Source organism: Cynara cardunculus (genome assembly GCF_001531365.2).
Source record: "Cynara cardunculus var. scolymus isolate 2C chromosome LG 16, CcrdV1, whole genome shotgun sequence".
NCBI lineage: Eukaryota > Viridiplantae > Streptophyta > Magnoliopsida > Asterales > Asteraceae > Cynara > Cynara cardunculus.
This window is the reverse complement of record NC_037543.1, coordinates 2,046,653-2,069,179: the sequence shown is the minus strand read 5'-3', so window position 1 is coordinate 2,069,179 and position 22,527 is coordinate 2,046,653. Positions and strand designations below refer to the sequence as shown.

Below are 22,527 nucleotides of genomic sequence, written 5' to 3'. Positions count from 1 at the left end.
ATAATGTATTTTAATTTGATTCTTAGTTTGGGTAACATATTTTTAAAACTTTCATTTTGATATATAAGATGTAAAATTTCAAACATTTAAGCACTCGGGTAATTGGTTGAAAACTAATTTTAGATTAAGAAAAGACTAATGTTAGATTAAAAAATCAATATCACTAACCACGTCAGCAAATAATACTGAGTTGGATACCACATCACTCGTTACATCAGCATGATAACTGGTTACCCGGGTACTTAAATGTTTAAAACTTTACATCTTAGATACCAAAATGAAAGTTTTGAAAGTACGTTATCCAAAATATGAATCAAGTTAGAGTACGTTACTTTTCATGCAATTTACCCTTGTTAAAAATTTCAATTTTGCTAACTCTTACATTTAAGTACGAGTGACGAAAACAACAATGAATTGTAAACCAGACGAAATTAACACTAAAATTGAAAGAGTAAATTACCTTTTTCGTTCTTATGGGTTGTTGAATATTGCGGATTTTCCTTGTAGTTTCGAAATTACAGTTTACATCCCTATAGTTTGTCCATCATTACTATTCTCGTCCTTATTATTTAAACTTTATTGTTGTTTTCGTTTCTATAATTTATAATTTTTCATTTTAATCCCTCGTATTTAAATATAAGAATTAACCCGAGAGATAAAAATAGCAATGATTTGTAAATATAAGGATGAAAACTGAAATTTCAAAATTAGAGAGATAAATACGTAACATTTAACAAACCACAGGGAAAGAAAACGTAATTTACTTAAATTTAAATCATAATAACTAAAACAACAATGAATCTTAAATTATAAGGATAAAAGGGTAAAAATAACAATTTTTACAAACCACAGGGACTAAAAACACAATTTACTCAAAAATTTGCCATTTTTAGCGGGAAACAACTGACCAGCAGCTCCTCCTCCCTCTTATTTACAACTACCACCGCTGCTTCATCCTCTATCTCCGCAGCTCGCCGCCGTTAACCACCGTTCTTTCAGGAGATCCGCTCATTTATCTTCGATATTTTCAGATTACTAAACATGATTTGCGTTGTGTTTATGTGTGTTGGAAATTTTGTAAAAAATTGTGTAGACGAGAAACCATATATCAAATGCATACACCTGTAAATATAGGTATAGATAGATATAGAAAAGTATATACGGAGAGTCTCTGGAATTTGTAGCATCGAGAATTTCTGTGTCGGAGAAAGCAGACAGTATATACGTATACGAATAAAGGGACAGAGAAGCCGATCTCTGTTTTAATTCCGAAAGATAATTTTGATTAATATCGATGAGATATCTCTCTATATTGTGATTAATAAGTGCAATTTTTCAGAGTTTTGTTTACATTTTTGGGCTGTTTTGGAGGTATCGGAAGAAATTTAAGCTACAGATCAAGGATTCTGATCGTAAGTTATTTTATCCCCTCAATATCATCTGTTTTGTCAATTACTACGTCCGATTGTCTCGTATTGTGACAACTTTTGCTTGGACAAGAGAAATTAGGGTTTGAAATTGAGGAAAGATGGACCAAGGCCGTGGTGCGTTTGTGTCGGCATTGAGCGTGGGAATCGGTATAGGGGTTGGGCTTGGAATGGGGAAGACGGTAAATCGTTGGACCGGAAATTCTGATTCATCAGGGACCGGTCTCACGCCACAAACAATGGAGCGTGAGATGCTTGGTATGATCGTCGATGGCAAAGACAGCAAGGTCACTTTCTATGAATTTCCATATTACCTCAGGTAATGGCAATCCATATGCAAATTTTAATTTTGCAAAATGATTTTGGTTTGATTAAATTTATTGATGCTTTTAGGATGTCTTCTAATTGATTGTCAATAAAGATGGACCCAAAAATTAATTCAAAATGTATTTTATATCAACCAATTGTAGGATGATGTTTCTTTTTGCATATATATGGAGGATCTGTGTCAACCTTGAAGGTGTCAAGTTTAAGTCTATGGTGATCCACACTTCACATCCCTTGATTTGGGTTGTACATTACAAGATTATATCTTAGAAATGGATGGTTCATAAATGGTCATCTTCTTTCAGTAGCATACTTTTCCTTTTTATTGCAACTTTGAGTTGCAAACTTAATGACATAACCAAACCAAAAATGTCCCACTTGGAGGTGGAGTTTGAAGGGTAGGATGTATGTTACATACCTGAATATATTCTTGGGATAGATATATTCTTGCTTCGTGTATCGGATGTCGCAGCCTCATTATGCCCTTATTGTGAATAAGAAAGTAAAATTAGAATATGGAAAAAGTTTGGAGCAAGTACACCTATCCGATCTCTTCCATTTTGCTCCATTTATCTTTAACTTAACATCACGTGTACATGCAAATGGTTGGCAAAGATAAGATGGCTAAATGTTACTGTACTTGTAGCTCGATTTTATTGTTCCATTGAAGGAAGATGTACAGGTTGCAGACAAATGGTTAAAGTTGGAGAGTAATCCAATGGGGTTCTAGATATTCTCACATGATATCAAAACGAAGTCTACGACTCCAGGTGATCGACAGTTCAGGACAATTTGTACTTGTCAGGCCCCTGCCCCCTCTCGACATTCTGGGACAATCTGTGCTTGTGTAGCCTCCATTGGAGTTCCCACATCAGCTACACTTGGATTATTTCTCCTCAATATATGTCGGAACCTCCCTTCTCTCTTCAAATGTACTCTAATGGGGTTTCACATATTCTCACATCAGTATTTATCATATAACAAACTTCAAGGAAACCATTTTACTACAATAACTTTGTAGGAGGAAGCGTACTATGTTACATGGAATTATGGGTATACATCGAACCAAAAATTGTTGGACAGAAGTGGTTTACAATGTCCTAATATGGATGCTTAAAGTTTATATTGAAGCTGTGGAACCATCTAAATCATTTAAAAAATTATTGAATTTACCTCCTTATTTGGTTTACATTAATTATCTTGTTGACCGTTGTAACAGTGAGCAGACAAGGGTCTTACTTACAAGTGCTGCCTTTGTTTATTTAAAGAATATCGACTTCTCTAAGCACACAAGGAACCTCGCTCCTGCAAGTCGAACTATATTGTTATCTGGGCCTGCTGGTTAGTTGTTTAGGCTTGTTCTATTTGTCTTGCTTAAACATATATCTCTTAAATGTTGTCCTAAATTTTCTTGCTTGTTATGGGTTTGAAGAACTTTATCAGCAAATGCTTGCCAAAGCTTTGGCTCATTATTTTGAAGCCAAGCTGCTATTGCTGGATGTTACAGATTTTTCTCTTAAGGTGAGTGCCAAAAAAATCTTTTTAGGGAATGTTTTGGCAAACTATTGGTTATTGGCCGATAAACTAGCTGCTAGCATAAATGCTAGTCGTTGGTTAATAAAGTTGTCTTGTAGCCGATAAACTAGTCATGTTTAATAAAAACTAGTAAACTAGTTGATAAGCTAGATGACATTGTAAAATGACCTACAATGACATTTTGAAGAAGTTGGGAAAATACAAGGGGAATAATTGGAATTTTTTTTTTGAAAATAACGCTGGAGCTAATTAAAATGCTACTTGAAAAGTAGCTTATCAAAAACTTAGCTTATGGCAAACATGACTAGTGATTATGGTTAAAAAATGAGTTAGCTTATGGTTGCCAAAAATGGCGTTGTACTTTTCTACTGATTATGATCATTGTTTTCTGTAGCTTCAAAGCAAATACGGAGCTTCTGCTAAAGAAAAAGTAAGCCCCGTGACCACTTGATTAGCAGATGTTCTTGGATTAGATTGTGTTTAATAGCTTTTTTTTCAATCTTCTTCTGTTCATTTATGAACTGGATGCATTTTCTGTTGCACGATGCCCTTTCTGGAAAGAGAAGATGAGGTTGTTTGACGATTACTCCATCCACTAATACACTGTATTTGTAGTCCTTGAAAAGGTCAATATCGGAAACAACTTTGGCACGAATGTCTGGCTTTTTGGAATCTGTGGTTCAACCCAAAGTGGAACGAAAAGGTATTTAAGCTATCTGTTAAGTTTACAATCTCCATGTTCAATTGCATTACCTTACTGGGGACAGATAATCAGTGTTATTTTGTCCATACTCAAATGAGGAATAAGTTTATCCTTCAATCGTGTGCGTATAAAGATTATGCATCATTCTGGTAAGTTGATATTTCTAGTTCAGTAGTTCTTGATAAGGAAGTACAAAGAAATTGATAAAATCCAAGATTACATTGAATTTTTTCCTTGTATCTGGTAATGGTCACAGTAGTTTACCATCTGCCGACCACCTCCTACTGGGTAAGAGGTGCTTACCCGGTAAGGAGGGATGCTGTTTACCAACACTATGACCCACAAATATGTTGAACAAGATGCTAACGCAGTAAGGAAGGGGTTGCTTTCTGACTCAGTCAGTACCTTAGGCAGCGCTAACCCAGACCGAACTCTTACTCTGTCAACACTTACCTAATTTATGTTGGTAAATGGCGTGTTTACTTTTGTTCTTGTCCATTTGATATTGGATAGCTGTTCTGCAGGGGGCTTACGTAGACAAAGCAGTGTTTCTGATTTTGGATCAAGGTTTGATTTTTAATACTTTCACTTGGCTATTGATTGAAATGTTAAGCATCCTGCATACTGGTTGTTGTGTTCTATTTTGTCTTTATTTTTATTTAATTACAGAGGGATCGAACCTCTCCAGAATCCCCCAAACCTTCGGAGAAATGCATCTACTGCAGCTAATATGAATGAGTTCTCTGCAAACTATGCTCCAGTAAATCCAGGTAAAAAGCTAGGGAGGGCTCCATATATGTTAAAATAAATATGATCTGGTATAAAGATCATGCATCAGGTTTCCAGGTAGCGACACTGTAATACCTTTTTTGGTAACCATGGCCTTGTCCGGGCCATCTTGCATATGTCAACAAATCCCATGGTGCCCCTTGTGGCCTTAAAGATAACACTGCAGTAGCTTATTTTCAGAACATAGGGTATAGATGGAAATTTCCATGTAAAGTTACATCGAGAGTTGAACATGGTATTAAGGGACAGAGATCAAGTCGTAGAAAGCATTAATTGACCCTCACTATCTTGTCATTTTAGTTTCTTGATTAATGGTGAATCAAGAAACTAAGTGGTTTCGGTAGGAACATGACAAAAGAAAAAACTTGTCTCTCATTTTTGTGATACATTAGACTTGGATACAAAAATGCAGTTTTCTTCGGAGAGATGGAGAAAATTGGTAAATTATTGGACTTACTTATGGCAAATTAAAACCCTAAAACCTTGCACAATTCTTTCACCTGCCTAACTTACTCTCGTCAGTCCAGTCCTTTCTAGTCCCGTCCAGTCCTGTCTGTGTACCAAATGCACTCTTAAGTGAATTCAGTTTGGAATTTGTGTTTTTAGAGCGGGCAATTGTTGGATTAATATAGAAAGGCATGTTCGAACATCGTTCTTGTTAGAGTCTTATGTTAGGAAGTCTTAAAAAAGCGTGAATTTCTTTTTTGCTTCTGGTAAGCTATGACACTACCTTCTTCTCAGCTCCACTTAGACGCACAAGCAGCTGGTCTTTCGACGAGAAGCTTTTCGTGCAGACCTTATACAAGGTATCATGCCTCCCTTCTGTTCCTTTGTTACAATGTGTATTTGGTGTAATCATGATTATTTGTAACAACCTGTCCTACATGCATAGAAAATCAGATTTCTAAGCTCCATGTAAACTTAAAAGTTATGGCTACCAATAAATTCTATCATGGTTTTAAGTTGATTTAGAGGTTATTGGGCAGATTGCTTCAGGCTATGAGGCATTACAAATGGCATCAGAGTCAGGAATTTAAGTAGGGTAGTTTATAACAGTCCGTCCTACATGGATAGAAAATTAGATTTCTGAGCTCCTTAGAGCATCTCCAACAACTATGCTATATTTTCTCTAAAATAGTCTTGAAACTCAATCTCTAAAAATGTTACATTAAACTCCAAGAGTTACTCTATTTTAGCAATCTCAGTAGTAACCGTACTATTAAAATATTCAATACATTTAATAAAATATTATTTCTCTCTCCTAAACATTTATTTTCAGTACTTCTTTTTGGTGGGAAAGTATAAAACAATAATTTCTTTCTCTATATATAGAGATTTCTTTAAATTTAGAGATCTTTGCAACATTTCTCCTCTTTTCTCTATTTTAGCATACAAGATAGCATAGTTGTTAATTTTTTTTTTGCTAAAATCCTTTTTTCTCCATTTTACCATAGCTGTTGGAGATGCTCTTATAATCTCAAAGTTGTCGGCTATCAATAACTTATAACATGGTTTTAAGTTGATTTGGAGGTTATTTGTCAAACTGCTTTAGGCTATGAGGCGTTACAAATGGTATCAAAGTCAAGATTTTAAGTGACGGAGTTTGTTATGACCCGTCCTACATGGACATAAAATTAGATTTGTGAGCTTTTAGAGCATCTCCAACAAGATTCTCAAAAAAATCACCAAAATGGAGAATAAACTTCAAAATCTCTAAAACAAAAATACATTCAACTCCAATAGAATCTTCATTTTGGAGAATACACCATTGATTATATTATTAAAATATTTAATTCATCTAATAAAACATTATTTCTTTCTAAATATTTGATTTCAAAGTCTTCTATTGGCGGAAAGCCAAAAAAATGTCCCTATCCCAATGAAGCAAGAATTCAAGAAGACACAAATTTTTTAAGGGTTTGAAACCTAGTCAAGCTAGACGGCTCATCCCCACACCAGTTATTATTGAAAAAAAGAAAGTTACAACAGGGGGACATAAACCAAAACCCCGAACAACAAAACAAAGATAAAATCACCTATTCACCTAAACCGGTGTCTTCGTGCACTTCGTGAAGCAAAATCTTCAATTAATCTATCATAGTCAACCTTTGCTAAAAACTTCCTTCCGATGCTCAAAGTTGCTAACTAGTTAAGCCTCTCTTGGCTCATGGTAGTCCGCAAATATGACTTCAATAGCTTTAATTTTGAAAAACTTCTTTTGGCGGATGCTACCATGACTGGTATGGTTAACAAAATCTTGTAGGCAAGCAACACGTGTGGGAACATATCCACCTTCCGCACAAACTCCATAACTTGAATAGACGTCCAAGGCTTTTCTTCCCCGTATGCTTCATATGGTATCATGCCCTACAAAATTTGTAACTCCATATAAAAATAATTCCCATCAATATCAACAATTCAACATCATCACCATGTGTCGAAATAACCTTAATTTTCAACAACATTTCTTTAATTCATCATTTTTCAATTTAACCAACTTTGAAGCATCAAACAAGAACCCAAATATAGACTCAAAATGTTTCATCTGTTCAAATCCACTTCTTAATTGAGAAAGTGCCATATTCACCAAAACTAAAAAATAATGAGCTTTAAATGATTCTTAGGCAAATTGTTGTTGTCTTTCACTATTTGGGATCTCATCAAATTGTTTTTTTCTACAAAGATAACGTTTTACAGAAAATTCGGGTTCAACTCCAACATTTTCTGCAATTTCTTTAGCTTCAATGATAGCTAAGTCAAACCTATTGTCCTTATACTTTTTAAAATAAACAACCAATCCTTCCAAGTTTTTTTATCGCAATATCTAGAAGCATATCTTTTGACTATAACTTTTTGCTAACCAAATTGATTCTATATAAGATCTCATGTCAGATAACCAAACTTAAAATAAATTCAAAACTTGAAAGCTCACTATTTATTAAAGATTCGGCATCTTTACACACTTTTCCATCTTCACATACATTGGCTAATTTTATCAAAGCATTTTTTATTTGGCCAAATTAAGTTCTTATTGCTTTAACACTTTATTTCCTTTGACCAAGTCGAGTTTTTTTTATTAAAAAAATGAACATGAACTAATATATAGAAGGGGCTTTGGGCTATGATGCAAAGGCCCATGTAATGGGCTGGCCCTGTTGGTATGAAATTGTGAATATATTAAAAAAATATCTCTTTAAAGTGTAATCATTTTTGGGTGTTCAAATTTAGAGATTTTTAAACTCTCTCCTGCTTTCCTCCATTTTGGATAAAGGTTTTTGAGAATTTGTTGGAGCAAAAAACATACCCAAAATCTCTATTTTCTTTATTTTGAAGAATATGTTGGAGATGCTCTTGTAATCTCAAAGTTGTCTGACTACCAATAAATTTCACCGTAGTTTTAAATTGATTTGAGGGTTATTGGGCCTATCGGGCTATGAGACTTTACATTATCGCATGAACACATCTTTTTCCTTACGCTTGCAGGTTCTTATGTTCACAGCAAACAACTGTCCAATTGTGTTATATCTTAGAGATGTTGAGAAGTTCCTAGGCAAATCACAGAAGATATATATCCTCTTCCAGAAAATGTTGAAAAAATTGTCTGGACCGATACTGATCATAGGTTCACGGATCGTGGACCATGAGAAAGACGACAATGTAGTAGATAACAGGATTACTTCTGTGTTCCCATACACCATTGAAATCAAACCTCCTGAAGAGGAAAACCATCTGGTGAGTTGGAAGAACCAATTGCAAGAAGATATGAAGATGATCCAGTTTCAGGATAACAGAAATCATATTAGCGAAGTGCTTGCGGCTAATGATCTCGACTGTGATGATCTTGGTTCTATATGTGTAGCTGACACAATTGTTCTCAGCAAATACATCGACGAAATTGTGGTATCGGCCATTTCTCATCATTTAACACATACCAAGAATCCTGACTACAGAAATGGAAAACTAGTCATCTCTGCTGCAAGGTAAGAACAGCATATTACGTGAACGGGGGAAGTTCATTTAGGAACGATAAATATTTCTGGAACCATGAAAACCAACTATTCATAAATTATTCATCATGAATATGCATGATTATTCATGAATATCATTATTTGACATTGATCGTGAATAACTCATGATTAGTTGGTTTCTAAGTTCTTAATATATATGGTTCTCATTTAAACATGCCCTTTGTTGCCTAATGTTTGCTTATTGCTTGACCTTTTATCTTTGAAAATGGAGCAGTTTGGCCAATGGATTGAGTCTGTTCCATGAAGTTAGAGGTGTAAAAAATGTCCCCTCAAAGGTTGGTGCTCAATTTGTGCAATTCTTTTTGGTAATCGTGGGTGTCCGGTGTAGCTTGTACGTATTTCGATGTATCTTATGAGGCCCTCAAGGTAACAGCAGGCAAAATCTCAAGTGGCCCAGAGGTGACTCGAACCAGCAACCTATAGGGAGAAGCCCAAGGCCTTTAATTTAATGACGGTTTAAAATGGGAATTTCATTTTTATTATGGGCATTATACATTGATTGTAGGATGAAACGGGAAAAGATGTTGTCGGCACGAAATCAGAAACAAAACCTGAAACCACAGCTCCTGGTGAAGCAGAAGCTGCGGCTCCTAAGAACGCTGATAACGTTGCCCCCCCACCCGCAAAAGCTCCGGTAAGTCTTTAACATTCACAAAAATGTTACTACAAAGGTGCCCCCATCCGTGTATGGATGAGAGTATCTCCAACAGAATCTTCAAAATAGGAAAAATTAAAGATTTTGGAGTTTTTCTTGCCCCATCCCAATGTTTCCCAGTAAAAATTCGAAACCAACCTTAATTTCAGGAAGTTCCCCCCGACAATGAATTCGAGAAACGGATAAGGCCCGAAGTGATACCAGCACACGAGGTTGGTGTAACTTTTGCCGATATCGGTGCCTTAACTGAGGTCAAAGAGTCTCTTCAAGAACTCGTAATGCTACCTCTTCGAAGACCCGACTTGTTCATCGGAGGTCTTCTAAAACCATGCCGAGGAATACTGTTATTCGGACCTCCGGGAACCGGGAAAACCATGCTAGCCAAGGCCATTGCTAACGAGGCCGGAGCAAGCTTTATTAACGTTTCTATGTCCACCATTACTTCAAAGTGGTTTGGTGAAGACGAGAAGAATGTGCGAGCCTTGTTCACTCTTGCAGCCAAGGTCTCGCCGACTATTATATTCGTGGATGAGGTAGATAGTATGTTGGGCCAACGATCAAAAGGCGGTGAGCATGAAGCTATGCGGAAGATAAAGAACGAGTTCATGACTCACTGGGACGGGCTTCTATCGAAATCTGGTGAAAGAATTCTTGTTCTTGCTGCAACCAATAGACCATTTGACCTTGATGAAGCAATTATCCGGCGTTTTGAAAGAAGGTATTTGTAACAACCTCTCATATGGATAGAAAAGTAGATTTGTAAACTCCTTATAAGCTCAAATTTATGGGTTACCAAAAACTTTTATCGTAGTTTTAAATTGTTTTTGAAGGTTATTGAGTCAGCCTGCTGCTTTGAGCTTATAGGGTGTTACATTGATCCTTCAAACTATGCATCAAACTCCTATATTCCAAAATGGAGGTCCTACCTTCTTGTCATCATAATAAACCCTCAGTCCGTAACTCTCATCTATCACTACAACATAATCAGATATATAAGATGTCAAATATGTGTATATATGGGGTGAAGTTCACAGGAAAACCCCAAAAAAATGAAAAACTAAGAAACACCCTGATAACCACCGTTCATCTGGACAATATGCACATATGCATACAAGTAATTTGTCCGGTATGCACATGTGCATAAAAACCAAAAAACAACTTCCATTACATGTATGGACATGTGCGGCGCATACCGTCCAGATGAATGATCATAAGTGTATTCCTCAATTTTTCATTTTTTTAGGGTTTCCCCTAAACACCTCTCTCTCTCTCTCTCTCTATATATATATATATATACACACACACACATACGCGCCCACACACATCTTAATAGGCTATAGGACTTGAGATTATTGTAACACCTTTATGTACAATTGTTTAGTCCTAGAAAATTAAATTCTATAAAGCGGTCTATTAAGACATTTAGACATATTTGATGTCTTTGAAAACCGATTTTGTTGTAGCACATTTCTTTTTTTCTTTTTACTCCTTAAACAATAATAACATTCCCTTTTGGAAATTTAGCTTCCCTCCTCTCAAAAACATATATCCTTAATAATACGTTTTTAGAAAATACGTACAAAACCTTTCTTAACATGTGCCTGGATTCGATTGTTTCTAGATATTACAATGGTATAAGTAATAGTGATTAAGAAGTCCTTGAATACAATTATTTCAGGTCATGTTGGACTCTGACACACTTCATGTATTTACAGAGAAAGTAACTAAATAAAATAATAAGAAAACGATCGAATAGCATGTGATTTACACTAAAATCACGTGAAAATTCACATGTGATTCACGCGACTTTGGCCGCGACCTGAGGTCGTAGGCTACATCGCCTGCACACCCTTGCGTTGACTGTTAGTGTGAAATCACATATGATTTTGCATGTGATTTGGCTGTTTTCATGTTCTTTTATTTGGTCATTATTCTCGTTTGAACCCTCTCTCTCTCTCTCTATATATATATATATATATATATATATATATTGCTGAACTACTCGGTGTTTTTATTTGGAAATGCAATTTAGAATATGAAATTGAAGTGTCCTATTTGGTGAATAGGATAATGGTTGGCCTACCATCTGTAGAGCAGAGGGAAATGATCTTCAGAACTCTTTTAGCCAAAGAAAGAGTCGATGAAGGATTGGACTTCAGAGAGATTGCCAACATGACCGATGGATATACCGGAAGTGATTTGAAGGTATATATGATATTTATATACAACAAATACTCGCACACACTGCTCACCCATTTTTGGTGAGGCTTGAATCATTGACCTCCTTAGAGGCTGGGTTGTACCGGTAACCCAGGTACTATATACCTTTGGTACGTTTGAACCTTGACCTCCTAGAAGACTACTCTTTACCTCTGGTGAGGTTTGAACCTTGACCTCCTGAGGTTGGGGCTGTACTGGCAACCTAGGTACCACTGGGCTCTCCAATCGGTAAATATCCAAACTCGTGACTAACAAAGGTCTTTGCATAAAATACAGAATTTGTGTACAACTGCTGCTTATCGACCAGTTAGAGAGTTGATTCAGCAAGAGAGAAAAAAGGATATTGTAAGTATTCTTAAACGATTAACACCAGTCGATTCTCTTTTATGTACATCATTCTATTTTCTTTTTGCTTCATGTAAAACTAGCTGATAAGTTAGCTGACAAATGGTGTTTGTAAAATTGAAGGCGAAAAAGATCAAAGCTGAGAATGGTGAAGACTCTCAAGCCCCAGAAGAAACTACCGAGCAAAGGGTAATAACTATCAGGCCACTCAACATGAAGGACTTCAGGGAAGCCAAAAACCAGGTTCTCTCTCTCTCTACCTTGCTTTAGTTACATACAATCTGTGAGGATGGAGTTCTTTTTTCCAAAAACTATGGGTGTCCAAGCCAGCTTGCGCACAACTCGACTAATCCCATAGGGCCCTGAAGATAACAGCCATGAAAATCCCCTGTGACCTCAAGGAGATTCAAGCCGGCAACGAGAGGAGTCCAAAGGCCTCGCCTTAATCTCTCTAATTTTTGTTCCACCCGTTTTTGGTGGTACAGAAAACAAATGCTTTTTGTCCTACTCAGATCTTGCCTTGTTCTTATTCTTAGCCAAACATGGTACAAGTTTTTTCCCATCCCGTCCCACGTACCAAAAACACCCTCAGAGCGGTATCCTGAACTCTAGAGATCTAGCACTTGAAAAAACAAACAAATTTGTATAGGAATATATATTATATATAGAGGGAGGATCAAACAAGAAGTCGGATCAATTTGCGAGAAGGCGAGAAGTTTCAAGATCATATATAAGGGGTTGTTTGGTAATTACTGAATGATTTGGTGCAGAATGATTAAGAGACTCTCAGTATATAGTGCAAAATAAAATATAATTGTTTGGTAATTATGTACAATGAAATTAGGGCTCTTAATGGTTAAGGGAGATCCATGATACAAAATCATTCAGAGGTTTTAAAACCATTAAGAAGCAGACATTTTTTTGCCAAACAAGATTCACCTCTTAATGGAACTATTAAGAGGTAAACAAACAACCCAGTAAACACATCCGGGAGACGTAGTGAGCGCGACCGGAGAAGGTCGCCCGCCCGCTACGTGCAAGTCAACGCAACATGTGTTTAATCATATATGATTAAGTGTGTATTTACTGATCTCGTTTAACTTTTATTTACAGGTTGCGGCTAGTTTTGCAGCGGAGGGATCAATAATGAGCGAGCTGAAGCAATGGAACGATCTATACGGGGAGGGAGGTTCAAGGAAAAAGGAGCAATTAACTTACTTCCTGTAAGTTTCATCACCTCCTATCCTTACTTAAAAACCTCTAGAGTTGTTCCATATAATATGTACATACATATAGGTAATTGAAACAGACCACCTATGAACCCTTCTTCAATCTAACCACTTATATGTTGGCTTAGCATACAAAAACCTCACCTCCCTAAGTAGTATATAACAAGGGTTATAATGGTTACTTTGGGTCACCTCAGGTGGATGGATGGTTAGGATTGTATACAAGAGACCCTCTTCAAAGTGAATAGGATTTCTTTTCTTTTCTTTTGCTTTGTTACATAAAAACACAGATTGCAACATAAATAAAATGTATTTTCAATTTTGCTTATCTTTTCACATGTTTGTTTTCATTAGCCCGACCCAACCAGTTGGCTATTCATCTATAAGAACATTCTAAAAGAGACTGTTTTGCTCCATAACCTTGAATAAGAATTTTATCATCCATTGTCTATCTCCAAAATTTCGAAAACAAAAATACATTCGATTCCACGAGATTCTCCATTTTGGATATTACGAACATTGATTTTATGATTAAAATATTTCATTCATCTGATATGTATCTTCGAAGTTTTCTATTGGTGGAAATATATTAAATAATATTTCTATCTCATTGTAATTATTTTTGGGGTGTTCTCCAAATTTGAAGAATTTTACACACTCTCCCCTACTTTCTCCATCTTGGAGAAAGGTTCTGGACAATCTGTTGAAGCAAAAAACATGTCCAAAATCTCTATTTTCGGGAATTTGTTGGAGATGCTTTTACCTTACCAGATGAACATGACAAAAACCGAGAATCTTACCCGGTAAGAGCGATGACACGGGTCGAGAGTTTAGCCGGTAAATGAGGATGACAACTCTTACCTGATTAGCGCTTACCTGATAAGTTGTTACATAGGATGCCGTTTTAATGAATTAGAATCTTACCTAGAAAGGTAACTGAGAGTATTCACTCTTACCGGGTAAACGTTCGGGTAAACGGCCCCTTAGCTAAATGACATCCTAACAAGTTTTTTTTAATCCATGACCTTAAGACAGGTTTTTAGGCATCTTTATGTATGGAAGTGACATTTTTTCTGTTTAAACCTGTCGGAACTCAGAAAAACTCAAAAGGTCACGGTTTTAAAATAAACGTGACAGAAGGTCATTTAACAAGAGGACCCGAAAATTAACCACATTAGTTAGAGATTAGATAATACTAGTGTCACTACCACAATTCAACTGCAAAGATCAAATCTACAAAAACTGCAATTTCATTAACACTAGAACCATATATCGTATGGGACGCCAGCAACAGTTGTATAGGGTCAAAAGTTCACCAGATCGACCCAGACCCGGAATCATAAAGCACTTACATGTAATTATAAAGCTAGTAATGATAATTTTCACAAGAATATAGATATACAAACCTCCTACACCTTCTTCTTGTTCAAAGACCTTGGGATCTTGCTGATCACTTTTTCATTGAATACTGCATAATGTTTCTTGATCTCGATCCATGCTTTCTCTGCAACTGGGTCTATTTTATCTTCGTATTTATCATAAATCACGGGCACGGTGTGGAGCAGAACGAACGCTGTATCAACCATTTAAAGTTCAATAACAAGACGAAACCATTTATTACAAAGTAATTGTCAGAGTCTCACAAGGGTTCTTTTGGAGGGTAATTTGGGGGTTTCACATAATTCTCACATGGTATCAGTGCCAAGGTCTACCACTTTAGGGACTCGACTCTCCGGGCAATCTCTACTCATCTAACCCCCTCACCCGTCTCTATCCCCCTCTTGACATTCTAGGACAATTTGCCCATCTAGCTTTCGTTGGAGGGGGAGTGTTAAAGAGTCCCATAATGGCTTAGACTTGAACCATTTCTCCCCTATATATGTTGGAACCTCTGTTCTCTCCTCAAGAGCTCTTTTGGAGAGTAATTTGGGGGTTTCACATATTCTCATGTGGTATCAATGCCAAGGTCTACCCCATACTCGTCTAGCCCCCTCTCGACACTCTAGGACAATTTGCGCCAGTCTAGCTTTTGTTGGAGGGGGTGTTAAAAGAGTCCCACATTGGCTAGACTTGAACCATTTCTTCTCTATATATGTTGGAACCTCCGTTCTCTCCTCAAGGGTTCTTTTGGAGAGTAATTTGGGAGTTTCACATATTCTCATGTTCCCGGACTCGGCTCTTTGGGGCAATCTCTACTCGTCTAGCCCCCTCTCGACACTCTAGGACAATTTGCGCCCATCTAACTTTCGTTGGAGGTGGTGTTAAGAGTCCTACATCGGCTAGACTTGGACCAATTCTCCTCTATATATGTTGGAACCTCCCTTCTCTCCTCGAGAGCTCTTTTGGAGAGTAGTTTTGGGGTATGGTAATGTTGATAGTAAGGAAATATGGTATAGTTGGAGTAAGAAGATTACATATGTAGAACAATGTTAAGAAGTTGCAGCAGCTGCCTATGATTGATACAAACCATAAACCTGCAATAACCTGATCAACAATAGCACGTATGCACGTGAGAACTCTGAACATGAAAATATGGATAACGCAGAAACTAAGACACCGAATGCTAGTAGACAGTTTGATTTCGACATTTTGTGTAACGTGCAAATAAGGTAATTGCAGAAGTTTATATCGAAAGCATGTAAAAGCTAGGATTTGCCCAAAAGGAAATCAGTATACCAATAGGAACTTCTTTAGATCTCTTCCCGAAGCAATATCATGTAAGGCTGCAAATCCTCGATTTATCTCGATCCTGACATCCGCTACAATTTGCATAAGAGGTTCCTCTGGAATGGAAACTTCCATAATCTTTGGTGGAGACCTGGAAAGCAACATCGAGTGGCATGTAGAAATACAAATTTTAGTAATAAACCAATAATTTTAGTAATAAACCAATATCAGACGGGTGAACGAAAACCTTTGACATTAGACCACTCACTTTTTGATGAAGGCCGTGACATTAGACCATAAAAACAATATTGAGAGCGAAAGGATCAATCCATGGCAAACCAGTGTCAGCAAACCATACTCCAGTACTTCAAAAAGGAACCAAATAATGGTTGCTGCTCCTAGGACCCCAGCTGATACCTTCTTGTCCCGCCACAAAAACACATCGGCCGCTTCACATGCAAGATAAAGTCAGACAAGATGTCCCGATAAAAGGGTTTCGGCAACTATGTTTACGAATTTCTTGATATATCTGTATATATTTACTAATAAAGTTAAAAAAAATTAAACTTCGACAGGCTGTGAGCCAAGATTACCACCACCCTTCGCTTTAAAATGTGTGTGTATATATATATATATATATATCCATATCAAGGTTCTAAACGGCGTGAGGTTTGACGTGGCAGCGAGGCCAAGCCTTAGGAGCCACGGTGAGGCCAGATGTTTTTAAAGTGTGACTTACGGTGGCAAATCTCTATTCATATATAATATTATATATAGGAGCTTTGATCATTTGAGAACTTCATAAATTGTGAGATCCGTGAGGTCCATTTTAAATAATTTAAATTAGGTTGTATGTTAAAAACTAACAAATAAGACATTAAAAATGTAAGAACAATCACTCGCATTATAAAAACCGCACACTAGGCCATGGCGTGCCACAGGCTTAACGTGGCGTGAGATACAAGCCCTGAGTCACAGCGCGGCATGGTGGCTGTTGCGGCAAGCCTTTTAGAACGGTGATCCATATAGAGTTCCCTTCTTTTAGAAACCCAATAATTTCTACGAACTTACAAACCAGTTTTCATGTGTTGTTCCATAAATGAAGCAACTTGTATGAAAATGTAGTATTATACAGTGTTGTTTCATATTTGATAGGTTCATGACTGTTTTTTCCACACACAGTCACACAAAACAGTCCTGAATGTTACCCTTCCAGGCACGGTTTCGAATCTCATTTGTATCATTTTCTTAGTTTTTAGCTCTTAAATGTTTCTTAAAAAAGGGGGGGATAAAAGACTCGAACACGACCTCACATTCAAAAGGCAAAAAGTTAACCAACAGACCAATAATGATTTTGTAAAATATCCACAGCATCCTTTTTTATAATCAAATGGTACCACTACTTGTAGAAATCTCTGGGGTCCACCTCCGCCAATAAATCCTACATGAAATGGGGTCGGGGAAAGTAAGATGTTTGCAGCCTAGCCTTTCCTCTTTCTAAAGAAATGCATCATTCATTTTAGAACAAGGTGAAAGAAAAAATTCAAATCCACCAAATTAACGTAAAATAGCCATTTTGACCGATAGAATTCACCTCCTAGCCATCCCTCTCTCAACTTTGCCATTTTATATATACCTCCGCCCTTGGGGCAACTTGCTCGCAGAGGTATTGATAAAATTGTAAACAGTGGACGCAGATGTGTAGGAGGTGAATTGCAATCGGTCAAAATGGCTATTTACTTTAATTTCACCACCGTTTTTCATAACCTACTGCGTCTAGATCTAGATGCACAACCCAGAGCAGACTCGATGATGAAGTCTATGGTTTTCATTTCATAGTCTAACGGAGTCAATAGATAGTCATAATTAGGCAAGACCAATAATAAACTAATTTTGTCAAAGTTCATTTAAGTTTTCAATTATATCCTACTAGTTTGTACATGGATTAACAAATCAAAAGATCGTGATTCCATAATCGGCCATTATCGGACACGATTAGAGTATGAACACATAAGTGAACATAATTTTTTTTCAATAAATCAGAGGAGATAACTTACGAGAAGCAGCTACAAGTTAGTGTTCAACGAAAACGAATTTAATACATTCGAAACTTCTAATCAAAGTCTTAAAACCACTCGAAATTTGAAAAAAAAAAAGGAAATTCATAAATCAAATAAACCAAATTGAAATCGAAATACGAAAGAACAACGTACGTTTTCCACCGCCGAAGACCTGGTGAACGGGCTTTTCCCTTCCAAAGAGACGGAAAACCTTCGATTTAACGGATGAAATCTTACTATCATCATCGGAATCTGAAGAAGAAGATGACGACGAAGAATTCTTGTGATTCTGTATCTTCTCAATCAACGATTCAGCCTTCGAATCCTCATGATCTGACATGCTTGCTTTCCTTCGTCGATCGAAATCTCGTGACCTAAATTCGTGTTCTATGAATTCGATCTACAAATCGCACTACAGGATTCTGTAAGTTATAGCAGTGTGTGTGTGTTTGCACTTTGCAGCTAAGTAAGGGAGTCAAAAACGGAAAAGTATTTGGCGGAACCTGAGTCCGAGCCTGAGGTTCGGATATTTTTATCCGAACCTATTCCTTCTTATGGTTGATTTGAAATTTGGAAGGCATAAATTTTTGGTTAATTGCATTTCACCCCCTGTATAATTTCCTAATGAATAAATTAACTTTTTAGTCCTTATGGTTTATTAAAATTGTGACTTTTGTCCTTGTGGTTTTGAAATTTCAGTTTTTGTCCTTATAATTTGCAAATCATTGTTATTTGTGTCCTTTGAGCTAACTTTTACCTTTAAATATAAGAACATATGAGTGTGTAGAAAGTCAACTGATTTAAATCAAACCATTCGATCCAATTAGAACAGACGGATCGTAATCAGATATATTCAATTGTAATTAGATCGTATCCAAATTTCAACATTCAAATTGGATCGGTGGGTTTTTGTATTATAGTTTAGAATCCAATAAAAGTGAACCAATTCAATCCAGTGATCATCCAATTATCCATCAAACGACCATCCAATTAATAACTATATATAATTATTAAGATTTTACGATATTGTTTTTTAGTATATATATATATATGGTATATTTCAAATGCAACTATGTTCATTTGTACAACAAATGCAATCCAACTAATTGAGATATTTATGGAAATGATGAGAGTTTTTTTTATTATGATTTGAATATTTATGGAAAATGACTAAAGTTCATTAATTATGATCAATACTATATATTAGAAAACAATCAAAACTTTTATGAAATCATATATTCATCAAATTAAATGGACGGCTGAGATTGAGTTTTATTGGTTATACAAATGTAAATGGTTGTATAATAACTCACCTATATATATATAATGGTTTTTAATAAATTTTGAATTTTTTTGAGTAATTGGTTGAAAATTGTATTAAAAATATTGGATGGATCCAATCAGATCAAATGAATAATCAATAGTAACATCCAATGGATGAAACAGATCAGATCCAATCATCAATTGGATTGGATGGGAGATGCTTTAAGGGCCTAAACCAGTAATGATTTGTAAACCACAAGAATGAAAATAACAGTAAATTGTAAACTATAAGGATAAAAACAACAATGAATTATAAACCATAAAAATGAAAATTGTTATTTAAAAAGTACATAAACAAAAATCATTATTTTCAACAAATCATAGGAACGAAAAACGTAATTTACTCATTTCCGAACCTATTGCTTCTTCGTAGTGTTTTTTGGAAGGAATAATTTTGGATTAACTACATTTCGTCCTTATAGTTTGTAAATCAGTATTATTTTCGTCCATGAGACTAAGGGGATGTTTGGTTACATGTATTAAGTAGTAATCAATGAGAATAAAAATAAAAGAACATGTTTGTTTTTATATAATATAATATAATGGGTTTATTCCTCCAAAAGCCCAAATTTTCATTATGGGTTAAACTGAGGAGAATCGAAATTCATTCTCATTTTCATTTTCATTTTCATTTTCATTTTCATTTATTTGTCTGAACCAAACACCCCCTAACTACTACCTTTAAATATAAGGGAGTAAAATACCAATGAGCTGTAAACTACAAAAAAAAAAAAAAAAAACTGTAAATCATAAGGATGAAGACAAAAATGAATAATTATAAACCATATGGATGCAAATTGTTATTCCAAAAGTAGAGGGACGAAAATGGAATTTTTAACAAACTAAATGGAGAAAAAACGTAATTTGCTCATTTCCGAACCTATTGCTTCTTCCTGTTGATTTAGAATTTGGAAGGAATAAATTTTGGATTAATTGCAATTTCACCCCCTGTACTATTTCCAAACCTATTGCTTCGTCTGGTTGATTTGAAATTTAGAACTAATGAATTTTGGCTTATTTGCATTTCACTCCCTGTACTTTATTTGTTTCATAAAATTTGTATAGCTTATTTTGGGATATTTCATTGACATACAAAAATAAGCATAAGTGATTAAGTATTGTTTATTGATGTATATTACTTACAATTCAAGATTACAAGTAAATTGTGCGAAAGTACAATTGATTAAAACTCCATGTTTGAATTCGTGTAACTAACTACAGATAAACATAATCAAATAGATAATAAACATCTCATATTAATATCATTGAGTTCTAACAAAATATTTAATTATTATTTTTATAACAAATTATATTATCAAGCAAAAATAAGAAAAATGAATTAAAGAAATTACACCCAAAAAAAAATTAAATTATTAGTTTGGTACTAGTATCAATATATATTTTTCAAATTTTTATGATATCTTCACATTTATATTTTATTTAAAAATAAAAACATTATCGTTTTCTCAAACCACATAAAACAGTATTATAACATCGACTGAGACAAAAAAAACATTAAAATCGAGATATATCTCGCTGTATTGCGCGAATACCCATCTAGTAATAAAATTAAAAATGATATCATATTTCAAAACAATATGTTAAATTGTATATTTATTTGCTTAGATTTTTTAAGTAAATATGGTAAATAAAATCTCTTCAATAATTATCAACATTCCAGTTCAAACACAATGATGGAGTCGAGAAGTGAACCTAGAAAAAGAAGGTATATTACTGATTTCTATATTCGTACGTAATTGTATGTAACTTATATACAAATAACAATACTCTGATATAAAGAAAACACGGGATTATCTGACTTTTGAATACAGTTAGCATTCTTTTTCACCCTCAACAAATCAAGAAGTATCAGTGACGAGCCAATCACTAATAGTATTAAGCTCAAGTGGATGACGTGGTTGGCTCGTCTACAGACCATGTTAGTCGAGGGAGATGACAAACAGTTTCTATGTCAGTTTTTCCACTTGAGCTATCATACGTTCATTCTCGTTAGATCAATTGAATTTTTTGTGCGTTTTTTTCATGATTTGAGATTCAAGAAAACAAGTAAGGGACTCGAAAAGTACGATCCCCGGTTTTCATCTTGTAGTGATTAATGTCCTATCGACGGTTATAAATGTGCATGGGCCCCATGAAGTCATGTCGGTGTCTATTAAACGATAAATAAGTGCCTACAATTATGAGAATAGGTACTTTAAATCCTAAGGAAATGGTCATGTGATTAATCCATCATGAGAAAACGTTAAAAAATATTCGTTTGCATGATTATTTGCTCACAAGTTTTGAATCTACAAACCAAATAAACTTTATGTTTTACACAAATGGATTCGAAGGGGTGCACGTAGGATTACACAACGGCTAACCCTGATGATTTGATCTTTACATGTTATTTAGATTGTTAAAACGATGTGGTAGAAAGCAACGTGGTTAAGGATTTACCCGGTGTGAGATATCACATTGTTCGAGAGGAGGGATTCAAACCCTTGATACCGTGGTTCGTAGCTACGTGCTCTAATCCTCTTCGCCTTTCATGGTCACATATCTTTCAGGCTAAGAAATGGGACAAATCTCTGTGCGCCCTGCCCGAGCTGACATGCTTTTAACATTGACTTCACCCCCACTAAACTCGAGTCGCAAAGACTAAACCATGCATTGCCAAACAAAATAGTGTATGAATCTGTATTCCGCAGATGGATAAACAAAAAATAGCTATATCAACCATATGATCAAGTGTACAATAATAACATTATACACCAGATAAATATGACAACATTTTTTATACCAGCAGTGGCAGATCCACATGAAGAATAAGGACCAACTGTCCTCCCATCAAAACCTGTTGAAGTTTTTTATATTTTAAAGAATAATTTCCCAATTTTCAACAACAACAACAACAATTTGGAATCCGGATGGTTTTCAATCAAGTGGTCATTTTCATGAGATGGTGAAAACCTCCTTCGGATAGTCATCTCGATTGGATAGTGATCATGATCATGTCAAATAAAAGGTTTTTAATCTGAGTTTTAAAAACATTAAGGGGCTGTTTGTTTGGCTCTTAATGGTTACATTAAGAGCCAACCTCTTAATCGGTAAGAGGTTAGGTCTGTTTGGCAAAAAAAATAACCCTCTTAATGGTTACAATAACCTCTTAACTATTTTGCATCTCCTACCTCACTCAACCATTCAGATCGTTGTTT

At 35.5% G+C, this 22,527-nt stretch overlaps 2 protein-coding genes across 2 annotated transcripts; one reads left to right on the top strand and one right to left on the bottom strand.

The window, feature by feature from the left end:
• Positions 1-1,528: 1,528 nt before the first annotated feature.
• On the top strand, positions 1,529-13,257 carry LOC112529778 (ribosome biogenesis ATPase RIX7-like). The gene is made up of 16 exons (XM_025141180.1): positions 1,529-1,746; positions 2,974-3,095; positions 3,187-3,275; positions 3,685-3,720; positions 3,906-3,993; positions 4,518-4,560; positions 4,663-4,763; positions 5,524-5,588; positions 8,266-8,762; positions 9,025-9,073; positions 9,316-9,444; positions 9,615-10,183; positions 11,532-11,670; positions 11,962-12,030; positions 12,154-12,273; positions 13,144-13,257. The coding sequence occupies exons 1-16, from the start codon at positions 1,529-1,531 to the stop codon at positions 13,255-13,257; spliced, it is 2,448 nt and encodes an 815-aa protein (XP_024996948.1).
• Positions 13,258-14,491: 1,234 nt separating this feature from the next.
• Positions 14,492-18,434, bottom strand: LOC112529509 (reticulon-like protein B1). Its single transcript, XM_025140826.1, has 5 exons — positions 18,140-18,434; positions 16,195-16,375; positions 15,936-16,077; positions 15,674-15,743; positions 14,492-14,832 (listed from the first exon to the last, which is right to left on the bottom strand). Exons 1-5 carry the CDS (start codon positions 18,324-18,326, stop codon positions 14,669-14,671), a joined length of 744 nt encoding a protein of 247 aa, XP_024996594.1. The 5' UTR covers positions 18,327-18,434; the 3' UTR covers positions 14,492-14,668.
• Positions 18,435-22,527: the final 4,093 nt, after the last annotated feature.

Excerpts from the sequence above, each read along its gene's own strand:
- LOC112529778 (XM_025141180.1), top strand. The coding sequence starts at position 1,529 with ATGGACCAAGGCCGTGGTGCGTTTGTGTCGGCATTGAGCGTGGGAATC. Across the intron at positions 3,096-3,186 it reads ATTGTTATCTGGGCCTGCTG|AACTTTATCAGCAAATGCTT; the intron begins GTTAGTTGTTTA and ends ATGGGTTTGAAG. Across the intron at positions 5,589-8,265 it reads TCGTGCAGACCTTATACAAG|GTTCTTATGTTCACAGCAAA; the intron begins GTATCATGCCTC and ends TTACGCTTGCAG.
- LOC112529509 (XM_025140826.1), bottom strand. The coding sequence starts at position 18,326 with ATGTCAGATCATGAGGATTCGAAGGCTGAATCGTTGATTGAGAAGATA. Across the intron at positions 15,744-15,935 it reads ATCTAAAGAAGTTCCTATTG|GTTATTGCAGGTTTATGGTT; the intron begins GTATACTGATTT and ends ATTGTTGATCAG. Across the intron at positions 14,833-15,673 it reads CTTAACATTGTTCTACATAT|CGTTCGTTCTGCTCCACACC; the intron begins GTAATCTTCTTA and ends TGGTTGATACAG.